The sequence below is a fragment of the Muntiacus reevesi genome, chromosome 1, assembly GCF_963930625.1.
Source record: "Muntiacus reevesi chromosome 1, mMunRee1.1, whole genome shotgun sequence".
Classification (NCBI taxonomy): domain Eukaryota; kingdom Metazoa; phylum Chordata; class Mammalia; order Artiodactyla; family Cervidae; genus Muntiacus; species Muntiacus reevesi.
Window position 1 is genome coordinate 283,778,827 of NC_089249.1, and position 17,820 is coordinate 283,796,646.

Here is a 17,820-nt window from a genome sequence, read left to right on the forward strand (position 1 = left end):
ATTTCCAAAGTTAAATGTTCATCAGCTTTCCAAGACCTTGTCTCCATAGAAGGAACTGCTTTGTTGTGATACAGTTTTCGTTCCATTGTCTTCGCTCCCCTGCTCTGAGGGCTGGGACCAGGTAAGTCTAATTCCTGGGGGCTCCTTCCTAGGAATTTATTCAAGAAAAATAAAAACATGTTAACAAAAAGACTTACATAGACATTTTTATAGCAGAATCTTTTATGAAGACTTCAAACTGGAAACAGTTCAAATATCCATCAACAGAATAATGAATTAAAACTTTGTGCCATATTTAAACAATGAATTACCACTCAACAATGAAAAATAATGTTACTGAGATATACAGATATATGGATGAATCTAACAAACATGTTAGCAAAAGAATCCTGACAGCAAAGCATATTGTATGACTCCGTTTTATGAAGTCTGAGAGTAGCTAAACTAATCTATTGGGATATAAATCACAAAGTAAGAATGTCTTTTTTTGGTTGTTATTGTTGGGGGGAATTGATTGGAAAAGGGCAGAAGGGAAATCTCTGAAAAGCTTATGTCTTATTTTCAGTAGTGACAGGTACAATTTTGGGCAGTAACTGGGGTATAAACTGTTGTCAAAAAGCATCAAACTGAACACATGTATATTATGTGTTGCTGTATCTCAATTATAAATACTTTAGCAAAAATGATCAGCCATAACATAATGATATATGTCTATTTATTGACATGGAAAGATACTTATGGTATATAGTATTAAGTAAAATAAACTGGTTAAAAACTATGTCTACCATAACCCTTTATGTATTTATAGAAGGACATTAAGAGTGAATTTTTCAATGTTATTCTTCAACCTCATGTATTTTCTGATTTATTTGAATGAGCATTTTATTGTTTTTATTTTTTAAAAAATGAGAAAATGAAATACTATTTATTATACAATGAAATATTTAAAGTATATCTTACTAAAAATTTTCAGAAACTATTAGTTAAACCATCTAATGTGATAAATATTCCTAAATGAAATTTCATGACTATTTTGTGCTATAGTTTTATTTTTAGTGCTTAAAAGAAATCAGGGTAGTATGGCATTTATAGTTTAGAAAAAAGTTTAATTCATATTTTAACGTAAGTCTGAACATATAAAGGGTACACAGTGAAAGGCAAGGTGCTGACTACTCCTCTTTCTTTGTCATCTAACTCTTCACAGGAGGCAGCTATTGTGATCAGAAGTATATAATTTACAGAGAAATAGGAAAAAGATATGTTCATGTACATATGTGCAAAGACACATTCATATGTATTATGCAAACGATAGCATGCCACGGACATTGTGGTTTTTTTGAGCGCATCTTTTTTATGGTAGTATAATGTACATAACCTAAAATTTATCATTTTAATGATTCTATGTGTGACATTCGCGGGCATTACATATATTCACATTGTTTTGCAACGTAACCATCACCCATTTCCGGAACGTTTCCATCACCCTAGATTGAAGTGCTGTACCTGTTAAATGGTAACTCCCCCTCCCCTTCGTCTGGCCTGGCACTCACCCTTCTGCCTGCGTCTCTGTCGGTGTGACTCTAGGTGAAATCATACAATATTTGTTTTTCGGTGTCTACCTTATTTCACTTAACATAACATGTTTGAGATTCATCCATGCTTCAGCATGTGTGAGTCTCCTTCTTTTCCAGGGCTGAATACTATTCCACTGCATGAATATGCTGTGTTTTGTTTATTCATTCCTCCGTCAGTGGACATTTGGGTTATTTCTACCTGTGGGCTATTGCAAAAATGCTGCTGTGAACATGAGCACATAAATACCAGTTTGAGTCCTTACTTTCAGTTCTTCTGTGTGTATACCCAGAAGTGGAATTGCTGGATCCCGGAACAGCTCTGTGCTTAATTTTTCACAGAACTCCCATACTGTTTTCCATACTAGCCGCGTCATTTCACATTGCCACTAGTAGTACTTGAGGTTCCCAACTTCTCTGCATTTATTATCAATACCTGTTTTCTGTTTTTCTTTTCTTTCTTTCTTTCTTTTTTTTTTTTTTTATAATAACTATCCTAATGAGTTTTGTACCATGCTTTTTAAACTTAATATGTCTCGGAGAATCTTTTAGGAAAGTTTCTTTTTTAAAGACTGTATAAAAGTCTTTGTTATGAGTCGGCCTTAATTTAACTTCTCCTGATTAATGGCCCTGTATTTTCTTTTCTGGTCTCTTGTGAATGCATGGTGTATATCTTTATCTTTAGTGTATACAGTCAACCCTTGATAATCTTCACAGGGTTGGCTGCAGAACCTGCCCCGGATACCAAAATCCTTATATAAAATTGAGTAATACTTGCATTTAACCTACATACATTTCTCCTGTATACTTGAAACCATCTCCAGATTACTTATAATATTTAATACAATGTAAATGTTATGTTATAGTTGTCAATATAATGTCAGTGCTATGTAAATAGTTACTAGTGCATGACAAATTCAATTTTTGCTTTTGGTACTTTCTGGGAACGTTTTTCTTTTTAAAATTTTCCTTCAAAAGTTGGTTCAGTTTGTGGACACAAAACCTGCGGATATGTAGGGCTGACTGTACAGTACTTTTGTTTATTTTTATCTATTTTCTGACTTCATTTTAATGAGCATAGATAAAAGTATATATGCATTTTAAAATTTGATAGTTATTGCTTGTCTTAAATAACAATACCTATTTATAAACAGCCTTGACATCACAGTGGTTGTACAACTTTTTTATCTCATTGAAGTTTTAATTTGCATTTCCTCATGAGTGACATTAAACTTCTTTTCATTTTTAGGAGCTAGTTATTTCTGAAATATCTGCTTCATATCTTTTGTTTGCATTTCTTTGGGCTTGTTGTTACTCTCTTCTAATAGGAACGCCGAGATTTAAATGGTTAACAAAACATATGATTCCTGCCTTCGTGAGCCTGTAGTCTATTGGGGGACAAAGACCGTGAACATGAAAATGTGTTACTAAATTTCATGAAAAGTGCCATGAAAAAAACTTGGATTTTATGCAAGATAACAGTTTAGGTGGGGTGTGGGTGGGGTGTGTTGGCCAGAGATGGCTCCTAGTGGATGCCTTGTGAGCCAGTGAGGCAGGTATTGGGAGAGGGTCGTTTAGACAGAGAGCGTGCATAGACTGCGAATTCAGGGACAGGGTGTGGTTGGAGGGAAGTGAGGAGGAAAGGAGGGGAGATGGCTCACGGGCCATTTGTCCATCGTGCAGTGTCTAAAGATGGGCATCTGCAGTACTCAAATAATGCAGTAAGTTTCTCGAATTATTATCTGAGCGGTTACTCTCCTATTAGATACTCCTCATGAAAGGCATATGAATCGGATAGTCTGATGAGCAAATGTTTTTAAATTATTAATTGATTCATTGTGAGCCTCCATCTTTTTAAATTTTCCATTTAACTAGTTTTTTATTTAAGAATGAATCCCTGTGTATCATGTGTTATTTCATATTTCCCCAGATGTATGATTACAAATTCAACTCATTTTGTCATGTGAAATTAACTTGTGATTCTTTGATGCTGGCAAAATGATGCATTGTTTGCTACTAAGTTATCTGTAACAATTTCTCCATCAGGGAAAAAAGCTCTGTGCGTCTGTCCTTCTGCGTGTGACCCAAGTCCCGGCGTGTGGTGTGTCTACGTCGGGGAGGGGGACACGCAGAGGAGAGGGCTTGCCGCTTCCTGAGCTTGGCAAGTAAACTCACTCTTCACAACAGAGTGAGTGTGACAGAGACGCTCAGCTCACTTTTCATCAGTGCCTTCTAAAGCTTTTTATATCAAGCTTTCAAGCAGAGAAATTGTAGAAACGGAGAAGTGCATAGTGGCTTACAGATCAGCCATTTCAAAAAGTAAAATAATATTCCATGGTGTATATGTACCACAGCTTCCTTATCCATTCGTCTGCTGATGGGCAACTAGGCTGCTTCCATGTCCTGGCTATTATAAACAGTGCTGCGATGAACATTGGGGTGCACGTGTCTCTTTCAGATCTGGTTTCCTCAGTGTGTATGCCCAGGAGTGGGATTGCTGGGTCATATGGCAGCTATGGTACATGTACACTACGGAATATTACTCAGCCATTAAAAAGAATTCATTTGAATCAGTTCTAATGAGATGGATGAAACTGGAACCCATTATACAGAGTGAAGTAAGCCAGAAAGATAAAGATCATTACAGTATACTAACACATATATATGGAATTTAGAAAGATGGTAGCGATAACCCTATATGCAAGACAGAAGAAGAGACAGAAGTACAGAACAGACTTTTGGACTCAGTGGGAGAAGGCAAGGGTGGGATGTTTCGAGAGAACAGCATCGAAACATGTATATTATCTGTGGTGAAACAGATCACCAGCCCAGGTGGGATGCATGAGACAAGTGCTCGGGCCTGGTGCACTGGGAGGACCCAGAGGAGTCGGGTGGAGAGGGAGGTGGGAGCGGGGATTGGGATGGGGAATACATGTAACTCCATGGCTGATTCATGTCAATGTATGACAAAACCCACTGCAATATTGTAAAGTAATTAGCCTCCAACTAATAAAAATAAATGAAAAAAAAAGATAAATGATAAAAAAAAATTTTCTTATGACACATCGATCCAGTGGCATATTAGCCATAAAAATACAGCTGTTGACAAGGAAAGTCAATACAATTGTGTGATCAAGTGTAAATAAAAGCATGTCCCAAACAAACAAACACTGACTTAATGGTGAAAGTTAGTGCCTGGTTCCCTGTTTTCTGGACTTGCTGTATGTACATATTCCTTTCTCTCCCTCTCTTTCCTTGTCTTTTCATTTGTTTCTAGATCTCTGGTTTATTAGGAAATGTTAGGAAGAGCATTCATGCAAAAAATTAACCAGAAACCAGAAAGTAATTTCTGTCTGGGCAGAAATTAAGCAATAGACCCTGTGAGGTGGGCACCTCATTTTTGATTTTGCATTTCCTTTTTTTTCCCCCAGAGTGATAATAGTGGTTGTTTTCAGGGGTTTCAGTTCAGTTTAGTCAGTCGTGTCCGACTCTTTGCAGCCCAATGAATTGCAGCACGCCAGGCCTCCCTGTCCGCCACCAACTCCCAGAGCTTACTCAAACTCATGTCCATCGAGTCGGTGATGCCATCCAGCCATCGCATCCTCTGTCGTTCCCTTCTCCTCCTGCCCCCAATCCCTCCCAGCATCAGGGACTTTTCCAATGACTCAACTCTTCACATGAGGTGGCCAAAGTATTGGAGTTTCAGCTTCAGCATCAGTCCTTCCAATCAGGGAGTTAGATCTGGGTCATTTTGTTTACAGTTTTCTTCACCCTTTAAGTTTTATCATTGGAACAGTAGGCACTGCTCGCCTAAGAGTAGTTTAAGTAATTTGTTTGTTTGTTTGTTTGCAAACAAAGAACCTTTTATTGGAGTATAGTTGATTTACAGTGTTAGTTCCAGGTGTATAGCAAAGTGATTCAGTTATGCGTGTATCTATGTATGAATGTGTATATTCTTTTTCAGACTCTTTGTCATTATAGGTTATTGTAAGATACGTGGTTCCCTGTGCCACGCAGTAGGTCCTTGTTGCTGTGCTCCCCTGACAGTTGCAGAGAATGGCTCAAATCTTGCTTGTTGAGTGCTAAGCGAATGGAAATATTACTTGGGAACACCTGTATTTGCTCCAAGTGGCTTCTCTGGTTCCCGTTAGTTGATTTTAAAAAATTATGAAAGTGTCAAATGTACAGCTTGCATTCTGCCTTAACTTTATTTTGTTTGGTAACAATGGCAGTTTTAAATATGGTGCTTTTTGCAGGGTAGCATGGCCTTTCTGCTATGGCTTATAAGTATTTTTCCTAATTAGTTCCTGGAGCGTTATTTCTGCAAGGCTGTCCGGATTGCGTTCTGTCCCCGTCACTACATGATGCTGATGGCTGCCGTGCTTCATTAGCTCAGTGTTTCTCATCTTTATTGGACCATTTTGTCCTGTCATTCCTCAGATACTTCTTAAGTGCTTATTGCATATGCTCTAGAAATCAGGGGTAGACATGGCAAATTTATGCACTGCTGCATGTGTGCCTGTGTCTTTTTATGTAACTGGTCAAGTGGCACTTTTGCTTAACACAGTATTTTATATTAAGTCTGACCTTCCTGCCTGTAAGGCTGTCCGGTTTATAATCCAGATTTCATCGTTTATATGTATGGACTAGCGAGTGAAATAGTGCTCACTAACCTGACTGTCTGGCCAGGTGTCCACTAGCTGTCACATCGCTGTATGTCTTAAATCATGCTCTTCTCTCCCAGTCTGTTGCACGGGTTAGAGGGACTCTGCTGAGAAAAAAGGAAACCTGCGTTCTTTCTGGCTCGCTGTTTTGATACCACTTACGCTCTTGTGACTGCCTCATGTAATTTTTATTAAAAATCTGTCTGAGCCACTTCAGATGTCAATTCTTTGTCTTCCATGACAAAATATCTTGGCTTTCTTATGAGTTTGTTTTAAATCACTCTGACTGAAGATTTTAAAAACAAACTGTAATCCAGGCTTCCCCAGTAATTTAATAGCTATTTTAATAGTGTAAATATGTTTAAAATCTATTTCTCAACGTTACGTTCTGAGCCCCTGATGTGTCTGTGCCTGAGCTGCAGTTACACGGTAGCGTTTTAAGCTGCAGACACGCCTTTTAGCAGGCAGAGGAGTGGGTGCTCTTCCTCGCTCTCTCTGGGTTGCTTCGGCACAGAGGCACAGATCTAGTTTTGTCTTTAACCTTTCTTCTTGCCTCCGTTTCCTCTTGTGTTTTCCTGCCACTCGTTCCTTCACTCTCCTTTGACTGTTTTCTCCAAACCTCCTCTCCTTTTCTCTTTCCTCTTTGTGTCCTTTCTTCAAAATGCAGTCTGTATACTGGCCTTCTCCCCAAAACTCATTTTCCTTTTTCGTTAGCTTCTTTTGACTGCTCATTGTCACATCCAGTGGCCTTAAACAAATTTATGTTTATCACACTGGAAATTGTAAACTGATTCCGTTCTCCGCGGAACTGTACTGAGTGTTAGCAGCGCCGCTGTCAGACGCCTGGGACCCAGACGCTGCGTCGTGTGTGCTTTAATGCTCTTATTTCAGGCCTCTCTTGATTTCCACTGATGCTCCCTGAGCGCCTCCCCTCTCTCCTTCCTCGTTCATTTTTCATACATAAACCGCATTCCGGATCATGTCACCTCATACCTACGTGATTCACGCCCCTTTTCAGCTGACCCTTCCCTGTCCAATTTATTTTGCCTATGTCTGTGCTTCAGCTAATAAAAGACTTTATGTTCATACTGATTTTAAACTGAGAACCTCATTCATGCGTTCCCTATTCATCTAGCAACAGAGTGCCCATTATATGCCAAGGAAGTTTCTCGGTGCTGGGCCTGGAGCAGTGAACAAAGCAGCTCGTCTGGTCCCTTCTGTCCCGGAGCTAATATTGTAACGGTTGGTGGGACAAGGAAGGATGGGTGTCCTGGAGACTTCTGTGGGCCGGTTTATTTGAGCTGAGAGCAGAAAGACAGGAGAAAATAGATAAGAAAATTATGAAAAGCAGTTAAATGAGCAGGGGCTTTCATGCCTCTCCTATATTATAGATGGGATAGTTTTTAAAATAGTCACTGTGTTCAGATAAGAATTCAGCTATAATCTCAGTAGTATCTCAGGCATCATGGGGAGGGGAAGGGATAAAGTATTCACAAAAGGAGTTGAAGGAGTTTAGTATGCGTGATTATCTGCCAGAGTGGCTGTTTCCTGCAGCCCATTTATGCCTGTGGGACAGGAAATATGTAGCAAAATAAAACTGGCAGATATAGGTGAAAAATTCCATTGTCTGAGTGATTTTTTTTTTCCATTTAACCTTAATGGCATTTAGATTAATTACTTTATAGTTTCTATTCTCTGTTGAGGGGAGCACAGAATTTGTTTGGCCAGTTCCTTTGTGATGTTTCCCAAAGGCGTGTTCACTGAAGTGCTGAGCTGAGGAGGCCAGGTTTCTGTGTTTGAGGGCTGGGGGTTAAAGCTGCCCCGACGTCTCGGGCTTCCAGGGACTGGCCACAGGTGTGAGGGGCTGGGGCTGGCCACGGCCTCCAGAGTGTGGCCAGAGCAGGCTGTCAGCAGAAGGAGAAGAGGAGGAAACCGTTAATGAAGTCCTGTTGGCAGGGAGAGTGGGACAGAATCGCCTCGGGTTTCATTGTGTTCTTAGAGAGAGACAGTTGTTATGAATTCCCATCTTCTTTCTTGTAAGTTCTGATGTGGGCCTGTAAGAACCTGAGAATCTGAGGTTTGACTGAATGTTTGGATTTCTTAAGCTACAATAATGAACCATCATGTTCTCTGTGTGAGATTGCATTAGTTGGTGATCCCCGTGGTAACACAGATGTAGTTAATACGTTTTCATTTTACACAAGGAAATCATTCATTCATTCACTTTTAGAAATTGTGTCCTTATCCATTCTGTCATTGGTTCTGTGTTTGAAAAAATCAATATTTTGTTAATGCTGTAGCTTTTGTTATATGCTTTGTAGAAAATTATGTGTTCTTTATGCTTCTAGTCTGTTTTAGCTAAATTTGGCTTGATACTTGGCTGTTAAGTTATAGGTGTTCAGTGATGTTTATCCTTATTAAAACTGCTTTTCCTTCTGAAATTTTACAGCATTTTCAAAACCACCTTGTCACAAACTCAGAAGTCGGTGGCATTTAAGATGTTTGCTAAAGTTCTTGACATTTATACTTCCTCATGTAGTTTTTCAGATTTTTTTATTAGTTGATGATTTTTTTCTTTCTCTGAGAAAGATGTATTGTGACACTTTGTTTTCCAGGATGGGGGATCTAGTTACTTTGTACAGTGTTATGTAAAGGGGAACCCAGTGAACAGATGATGATAATGGTAGAGCTCTTCATTCAATAATCAAAGATAAACTTAATAGCTTATATTATAACTGACTCTGGAGCAGGGTGCTTTATAATGTCTTCTGTATTCCCAGAAGCATGTGCTGCTACTAGCTTCACCTTTGTTATCATGACTTTTGTAGTTTGCTTGATTAACTTACTAATGTCAGGAGTACTAAAGTAAATGGTGATTTTTTAGCCTAAGTATAATGAGACAAATACTGAGCTTAAAGTGACTGTCCGCCAGTGAGCACTCATCACGCGTGTGCCCTGAGTGAGCCACTCTGCTATGTGCTCAGGAAGACCCAGACACGAGTGAGACGTGGCTGCTGGCTTCAGGGCGTTGTGTGGGAGACTATACCCTTTATGAGTAGAACTTCCAGAGTCGCCTCTGTGGCTCTGTCTTTAGGATGGGCTACCTCAGATACTTTACCACGCATGCTTTATCACCAGTGTCCCGGAGTTGGAATTCATTCGTTGTTTTGTTTTGTTTTATTTTTAATTAGTGTAAATACGGTTACATTTAAAGGCTATACCTAATGTTTATGATGTCTTACTTTTTTATTTGAACTTTTCCTACATATGTTAATGTAAATTCTTATGTTATTTTCTCCCTAGTTTGCTAGAAAATGGTCAGTTTGAAATTGTGACAGGTGGCTGGGTAATGCCTGATGAAGCTGGGGCCCATTATTTTGCCATAATTGACCAACTAATCGAAGGACATCAGTGGCTGGAAGAAAACCTAGGTATGTATCGGCATCTTTGTCTTTCACACGGACAGCGCTCTGTGCGGTGCTCAGTCGCGCCCGGCCCCGCGCCCGCAGCCCGCCGGGCTCCTCTGTCCGTGGGGCCTCTCCAGGCAGGGACACTGGAGTGGGTTGCCGCGGCCTCCTCCAGGGGGTCTTCCTAAACCGGGGGCGAGCCCAGGGCTCCTGCATCGCAGGCAGATTCCTGACCGTCTGAGCCACCGGGAAGCCCAGAAAGACTGGAGTGGGCAGCCCGTCCCTTCTCCGGGGGGTCTTCCTGACCCTGGGATCGAACCAGGGTCTCCTGCATCGCAGCCAGATTCTTTATCAGCTGAGATGTTAGGTCAGCCCTGGTAGCTCATGTGGACTACTTTGGGCAGTTCATTTTGGGAAAGGTGAGATGGGTTTTTAAATTTTTTTAATAATTAACTTTTCTAGGACTGATTATTATTGAATAATTTATTTTTCATTGATTTATGTTTTTTGGATCATAAACTCGGTTATATAGGTATAGCATGGTCACTCTTAGGATCATCTACCTTGTTTCACCTATTATTTTATCAATTTTGTTTATTAATTTTAGTATTTTTTCCTAAAAATATCCCACTGGAATTTTAATCATATATTAGTTAAGACTCTTGATCATAAAAGGCAAAAACCTAATTTCCTAGCTTAAGCAAAGGGAAAAAAAGGAGAGGAAAATAACTAGTTCTGTCATTGAGAATTCAGTGACTGGGCCCAGGGGATGTAGACTCTCTTGTGTGGGTGCTGTCTCCTGGTCCTGCTTACTTTTGCATCTCCTCCTGGTGAGTGCGGTGGCCAGAGACAGTCAAGACTCCAGGCTTTGTAGCCTAACAGGAGTCGTCTGCGATTAATACCTTATCTAACTGGCCTGGTTTCAGTTAGATGATTATTTCTGAGTCAGTTTATTGTGGCCAGAGGTATAAGAGCTGAAATCACTGAGACCTGGTCCGTTTGATGGAAATGGCCTCGAGGAAAGAGAGGTTTGAGGTTCAGCCTCACTTGAACCAGGTGAATGGGTCCTGTAACGGGAAGAAGGATCCTGAACTGATAAAATCAGTTCATACAACTCATAAGAACATGGGAGTAATAGAAATCTTTGTGATATATGATATTTGCATTCTGCATCATGGTATATGGGGCTTCCCTGGTGGCTCAGTAGTGAAAAATCTGCCTGCCAGTGCATGAGATGTGGGTTTGATCCCTGGGTCAGGAAGATCCTCTGAAGAAGGAAATGGCAACTGACCCAATATTCTTGCCTGGGAAGTCCCATGGACAGAGGAGTCTGTCTGGCAGGCTGCAGTCCATGGGCTCACAAAAGACTTAATGACTGAAACAACAGCAAACAGTGTGTGTGTAACTGTGTTCAAATATTTCTCAGTACAATTTTGTAGTTTATAGTAAATATACATTTGTAATTGAAATTATTTCTAGATATTTTATTATTTTAAAATGTTTTAAAAATATTCTGTTAGAAATGAAACACTCCCACCCCATTAATATTGACTTTTAATTTTGGAATAATTTCAAATATTAGCATTGCAAGAGTACTGCAAAGAACTCCCATAAAGCCCCCAGTCGCACCCGCCAGTTGCTAACTGTTTCACACTTTGGCTTTACTTTCTTCTCTTTCCGTGTGGTTACTGCTGTGATTCCCGCAGTGATTGCGGACTCCATACCTGTGCAGAGAAGAGATAGCCCGGCAGGTCGACACTGCTCTCCTTAGAGAGGCCGTGCTTGCAGACTTGGTCTGCGGTGGGTGTCTGAAGAGGTGAATTCTTCAGTGATGAGTACCTCGCTGTGTTTAAGCTGCTTGTAAAACCAGCGTCGTATATGATGGACACTTGCCTCCTTCCGGGGGTCGAGTCGCATTATGAGCTGCACGGAGTACCCCGTGGCCGCACCCAGGGGGAAGCGCGGCACCGCCTCCGGCGAGCGGCCGTGGCTGGCCGCCTGCCGGCGCCGCCAGCGCGCACTGGTGCGGCCGCTGCCCCCGTCCTAGGAGTGGAGTTCAGTGAACACACCTGAGGATATTAATTTCCTTATTGTAGCTGTGACTGGATCTTGTCGTGGAGCAGCTTGTTTTGGACATTGTTTGTTTGGTTTTGGGATACTTTTTAAAATAATTTAGTCTTTGGTTGTTAATTTCTGTTTTTATAAGTTTTATTATATAAAACTGATCATTAGAAACTTTAAATTTGAGTTTTTAAGGTTATCTTCTGCCTAAAATATGTGTTTTGAAACTGTTCTGACTCCTCTTAAATTCTAATATTAGATATATTTGAAATGATCTAATTTTATTAGTTATGTTATTCATATTGCTCATGTTTTGATTTTAAGTTTATTAGATTTGCCAATACTTAAGTGGTATGTTTTATTCTTTTTAATGATTATTTCCTGCAACTTTTCTTGCTTTTACTTTTATGTATTTTAGCAATCTTATTCTTACATGAAAACACAAAATCTTTCCTGATTTTATTGACACATGTGCCCTCTTTTTAAATTTTGGATTTTTCTTATACTGCATTTTCCCTAAAATTTGTCACTTATCCCCTTTTAAAAATACTTACTTATACCAAGAAGAATCCTGGCAGGATACTGGGTTTCCCTCTAAGTTTGTCTGTAACTTTCATCTTTCATTATCAGTTTTTAAAAATTCTCTCTTTTCTCCGTCATGACATATCAGGGGTTCTTTAATCTGTTGCAGCTAGGTTAAGTTGCTCTATCCTGTGTATCAGGTGATTTTGATTGGAAAAGATCACTGGTGATGATAAAATCTCAGACATCACTGTAACTTTTCATGTTGGTTTTTACTCTTGTTTGTAAGCTTATTCTGCCCTTGTTATTCTGGACAATATGTAAAGAAGTGAAGTCGCTCGGTTGTGTCCGATTCTTTGCGACCCCGTGGACTGTAGCCTGCACCAGGCTCCTCTGTCCATGGGATTCTCCAGGCAAGAATCCTGGAGTGGGTTGCCATTTCCTTCTCCAGGGGATCTTCCCAACCCAGGGATTGAACCCAGGTCTCCCCCTTTGTAGGCAGATGCTTTACCCTCTGAGCCACCAGGGAAGCCCTGGACAATATATACTCCGTTTTTTTTTTTTTTTTAATTATTTTAATTGAAGGATAATTACTTTACAGTATTGTGGTGGTTTTTGCCATACATCAACCTTAATCATTTTATAGCTTGCTGCTGCTGCTAAGTCACTTCAGTCATGTTCGACTCTGTGCGACCCCATAGACGGCAGCCCACTGGGCTCCCCCATCACTGGGATTCTCCAGGCAAGAACACTGGAGTGGGTTGCCATTTCCTTCTTCAGTGCAGGAAAGTGAAAAGTCAAAGTGAAGTTGCTCAGTTGTGTCTGACTCTTTGCGACCCCATGGACTGCAGCCTACCAGGCTCCTCCATCCATGGGATTTTCCAGGCAAGAGTACTGGAGTGGGTTGCCATTGCCTTCTCCACATTTTATAGCTTAATTTGATTTAATTTCAAATTTGTAAAGAGTTGCATGCTAGTATTTGGGAAGGACTCCTGTTTATACTGAATAGTTGACTCTCCACATTCACTGGTTCTGCATTGTTGGTCCTTTAATGGACCGGAACCTGGTGGTCCGGAGTCGACGCTGAGAAAGTGAGAGAGAGAAAGAGGCTGATACCCCTGGTTTACGCAGAAGGCCAGTAAAGCCCTGTTCTTAGAGCTCACACTGCTGCACGCAGGCACCAGGCGCCTTCTCGAGAGGGGCTTAGACCCCCGGGCAAGAAAGTAAGCTCAGCGGGCCTCCGCGCTCAAAGGAATTAGCCTGAAAGAGAGAGAGAGGGAAAGAAAGAAAGACAGACACGGGGACCCAAGCTCTGATGGAGCAAAGGTGTTTTAATCAACATGGTGTGGGCATATATACTGTCTTACAAGGTAGTTATTCTCAGTAAAGATAAAGATTAAAATTCCAGATTTACAAAACATAATGCGATCCCTATCAAAGAGAGAGTCGTAAACAATCACTTTTTACCGTTTGGGTCATAAAAAGGAAGAGGGTACTTATCACCGTAATGAGAAATGCCTGGATTCCTGAATAATCAGGAATTAATAAGGGCCAGAGGGTTCCTGACAGATCCAGAACAGCACACAGGAAGCCTCTTGTTAAATGCTTCCTGACACTGCATCTGATGATTCAACCAATCATGAATGTAAAATAATGGAAAAAAATTTTTCTGGTAAGTTCCAAACAGCAAAACTTGAATTTGCCACGCCTGGCAGTTGCTTAAATATTAGGTTGCTGCAAGAGTAATTGTGGTTTCAAACCCTGAATTTTAAATCATTATAACTAGGCTCAAACACATTTTTTTTAAATCAAAATAGAAACCATTACAGTCAACACATTTTTGCCAATGATAAGTTTGTTTATTCCTGTAACGTAAAAATGTGTGCTTCGAGATTTGACGAGCTCCTGGAAAGCACTTTCTGTATCCTGCTGGTTGTGGAGGCGTTTCCCTGCTGAGAGTTGTCGTGGCGCTTGATGAAGTGGTAGTCAGCTGGCGACAGGTCAGGTGAATATGGCAGATGAGGCAAACTTCATAGTCCAGTTTGTCCAACTTTGGGCGCGTGAATTGTGACGTGCGATCGGGCCTTGTTGTGGAGAAGAACTGGGTGCTTTCTGTCGGCCAATGCTGGCAGCGGGCATTGGGGTTTCTGGTGTCTCTCATGGATTTGCTGAGCACACTTCTCAGAAGTAGTGGTTTTGCCGGGATTCAGAAAGCCGTAGCGTATCACACCATCAGCGGTTGCACCAACAGTGACCGCGGCCCTGTTTTCGATGCAACTTTGGCTTTGGGAAGCGCTCTGGAACGTCCCAGTCCAGCTGCTGAGCTGGTCTTCACCGGTTGTCATACTGTTTTTTGCCCATCACAGTCTGATCAAGAAATGGTTTGTTGTGTAGAATAAGAGAAGATGACACTTCAAAATAAAGATTATTTTTTTTTGATTTGTGGTCAGCTCATGAATTACCCACTTACTGAGCTTTTTCACCTTCCCAGTTTGCTTCAATGCCAGAGGACCGTAGCACGGTTGGTGCTGAGTTCTCTGGCCCCTTCTCGGGTAACCGTAAGAGGGTCGGCTCTGACACCTGCTCCCAGCTGGTCACTGTCGGCTTCCCATGTCCATCCGCCGTGTCCTTTGCAGAACTGGTTGAACCACTGCACTGTACGCTGATGAGCAGTTCCTATATCAGATGCATTGTTGAACTTGTGAGCTGTCTCTGCGGCTTTATGACCCATTTTGAACTTGAACAAGAGTTCAGATTTGCTTTTAGTCTCGCATCATTTAAAATAATATAAAACAAACAAACAAACAAAAATACATATAAAACAAACAGCAAGTAATAAGTTATTAGCAAAAACGTAAAGCAAGAAATGCGCATTAAAATAATGTATAACATAACCACATTTAAGAATGTATGCCAGTATCAAATGGGCAAAGTTCAACAATGCAGAACAGCAATTACTTTTGCACCATCCTAATAGTATTTACATTGTATTTATAACTATTTGCATGGCACTTATATTGTTTTAAATATTATGTATAATCTGGATATGATTTAAATCACAAGCATACCTCACTTTACTGTGCTTCACAGATACTAGGTTTTTTATGGATTGAGGATTTGTCACAGCCCTGTTGAGCAAGTTTGTTGGTGTCATTATTCCAACAGCATTTGTTCACTTCGTGTCTCTGTATCGCATTTTGGTAATTCTAGCAATGTGTCAGACTTTTTCATTGTTATTGTACTTGTTAGGGTGAGCTGTGATCAGTGCTCTTTTACTATTGCAAAAGGAGCAAGACTTGGAGAAGGCTCAGAGGATGGTTAGCAATTTTAGCAATAAAGTTTTACTTTGTTCTGTTTTTCTTCAGGTTTTATTGAGATATGATTGAGGTACTGAATTATTTACGTTTAAGGTATACAGCATATGATTTGACTTACATACGTCATGAAAAGATTATCTCAATAAGTTTAGCAAATGTGTCATCTGATATAGATAGAAAATTAAACAGAAGAGAAGTTTTTCTTGTCAGGAGCACCCTTGAGATTTACCTCTCTCCACAGCTTCCATGTGTGGCACACCGCAGTGTTCACTGCGTTGGTTGTGTTGCACTCACATCCCTGCACACTTGTGGCGAGGTTGGTCAAGTGCTGATACTCTTTCTTGTTTAGTCGCCAAGTCATGTCCGGCTCTTGCAGCCCTGTGGACTGTAGCCCGCCAGGCTCCTCCGTCCATGGGGTTTCCCAGGCAAGAGTGCTGGAGTGGGCTGCCGTTTCCTCCTCCAGGGCATCTTCCCGACCCAGGGACTGCGCCCGCATCTCCTGCCCTGGCTGGCGAGTTCTTCACCACTGAGCCGCAAGGGAAGCCGACTCACTGGAAGAGCTCTGATCCTGGGGAAGCCTGAAGGCAGAAGGAGAAGGGGCGGCAGGGGGGAGATGGTTAGATAGCGTCACCAGCTCGATGGACACGGGTGTGAGCACAGTCTGGGGGAGAGGGGAGGACAGAGGAGCCTGGCGCACAGCAGTCCCTCGGGTTGCGAAGGATCGGACTTAAGTGGCCCGCAGCGTTGCATTCCTGGTGCTTACACGTCTTGTACCTGGAGGCTTGCACCTCTTGACCCTCTTCTTTCAGTCCCTTCTTCTCCCACTCCCACCTTTGGTAACCCCAGATCTGACCTCTTTTTCTTTGAGTGTGCCGCTTTGAAGTATAATTTATCTGCAGCGTTATGTTCGTGATATACAACGTCGTGACACTGTATTTCCGTACATTTCAGATATGGAAGCACATGGCTTATTTTGCAGCTGGAAGTTTGTGCCTCTTAATCTCCTCACCCATTTCTTTCTCCTTGGCAGTCTCCTCCCTTCTGGAAACCACCTGTTTATTCTGTGTGTCTGTGACTCTGCTTCTGTTTCATTGTTCATTTGTTTTTTTAGCTTCCACATGTGAGTGAAACCATACATTTTTTGTCTTTCTCTACTTCAGAGGGAAAATGGCCTCAGGCCTGATAAATGTTGTCAAAAATGACATGATTTCGTTCTTCTATATGCCTGAATAGGGTTCTGTTGTACATTTGTGTGTATACATACCTGTATGCATGTGTGTATGTACATGTGTGGGTGTGTGTGTGTATCCACTGATCCACTTAAGGACACTGAGGTTGCTTTGGTATCTTGACTACTGTGAATAACGCTGCTGTGAATGTGGGGGTCCATGCATCTTTTCAAATTAGTGTTTTTGTTTTCTTTAGATTAATTCCCAGGTGTGGAATTGCTGGGTCATATGGTAGTTCTCTTTTTTAATTTTTCCAGAATTTTCTGTACTGTTTACTACAGTGACTGTACCAACTTACATTCCCACCAGCAGTGCAGGGCTTCTCTGTTCTCTGCATATAGTTCCTTTTAACTGAGGTATGTACAGTTTTTAGACTTAATGCTCTTGTACACTTAAGGGACTGTGTAAACATGACTTTTGTATGCACTGAGTAACACTTTATTGCGATGCTCTCTTTATTGCAGTGGTCTGGAAGTAAATCCTCAATATCTCTGAGGTATGCCTATATGCAATAGGATGTGTGTAGGTTATATGCTCAGGAGTCCTGGAACCAATCTCTCTTGGATACCAAGGGATGACTAGTTAGATTCACATGCATGTTTTTTTTGAACCATTTGACAGTAAGTGGGAGACATCTTGTCCCTTCATCTCTCAGTATTTCATAGTGTTATTTCCTAAGAAACAGAGATGGTTTCTAAGATAAGCAGAAGATAGTTTTCAAGTCAGGAGTATTAATAATGATACCACAATCTAGTTCACAGTATATTCAAATCTTATCAATTGTCTTAGTAATATTCTTCAATAAAAGCTGCTGTTTATTCCTCTCCCAGACCAGGATCGTGTATTACCTCTAGTTGTCACGTCTTTTTGTCTCCTTAACCTGGAACACTCCCTCAGCCTTTCTCTGGATTTCTTAGCCTTGGTATTTTTGAGGAGGTCAGACGTCTGTTGTAAAGCATCTCTCAGTTGAGTTTTTTCCCTTATCATTAACTTCAGATCATTTATCTGTCTGATCCGTCTACGTAGTATAACCAAGTCTGTTTGCTCTC

The 17,820-nt window shown here is 40.9% G+C and overlaps 1 protein-coding gene across 1 annotated transcript in view; it reads left to right on the forward strand.

Moving 5' to 3' along the window:
- MAN2A1 (mannosidase alpha class 2A member 1) overlaps positions 1 to 17,820 on the forward strand; it is a 191,308-nt gene that overhangs the window by 64,117 nt on the left and 109,371 nt on the right. The window contains exon 5 of the mRNA XM_065923691.1: positions 9,539 to 9,666. Coding sequence (XP_065779763.1) covers positions 9,539 to 9,666 — 128 coding nt within the window. The remainder of the gene's footprint in view (positions 1 to 9,538; positions 9,667 to 17,820) is intronic.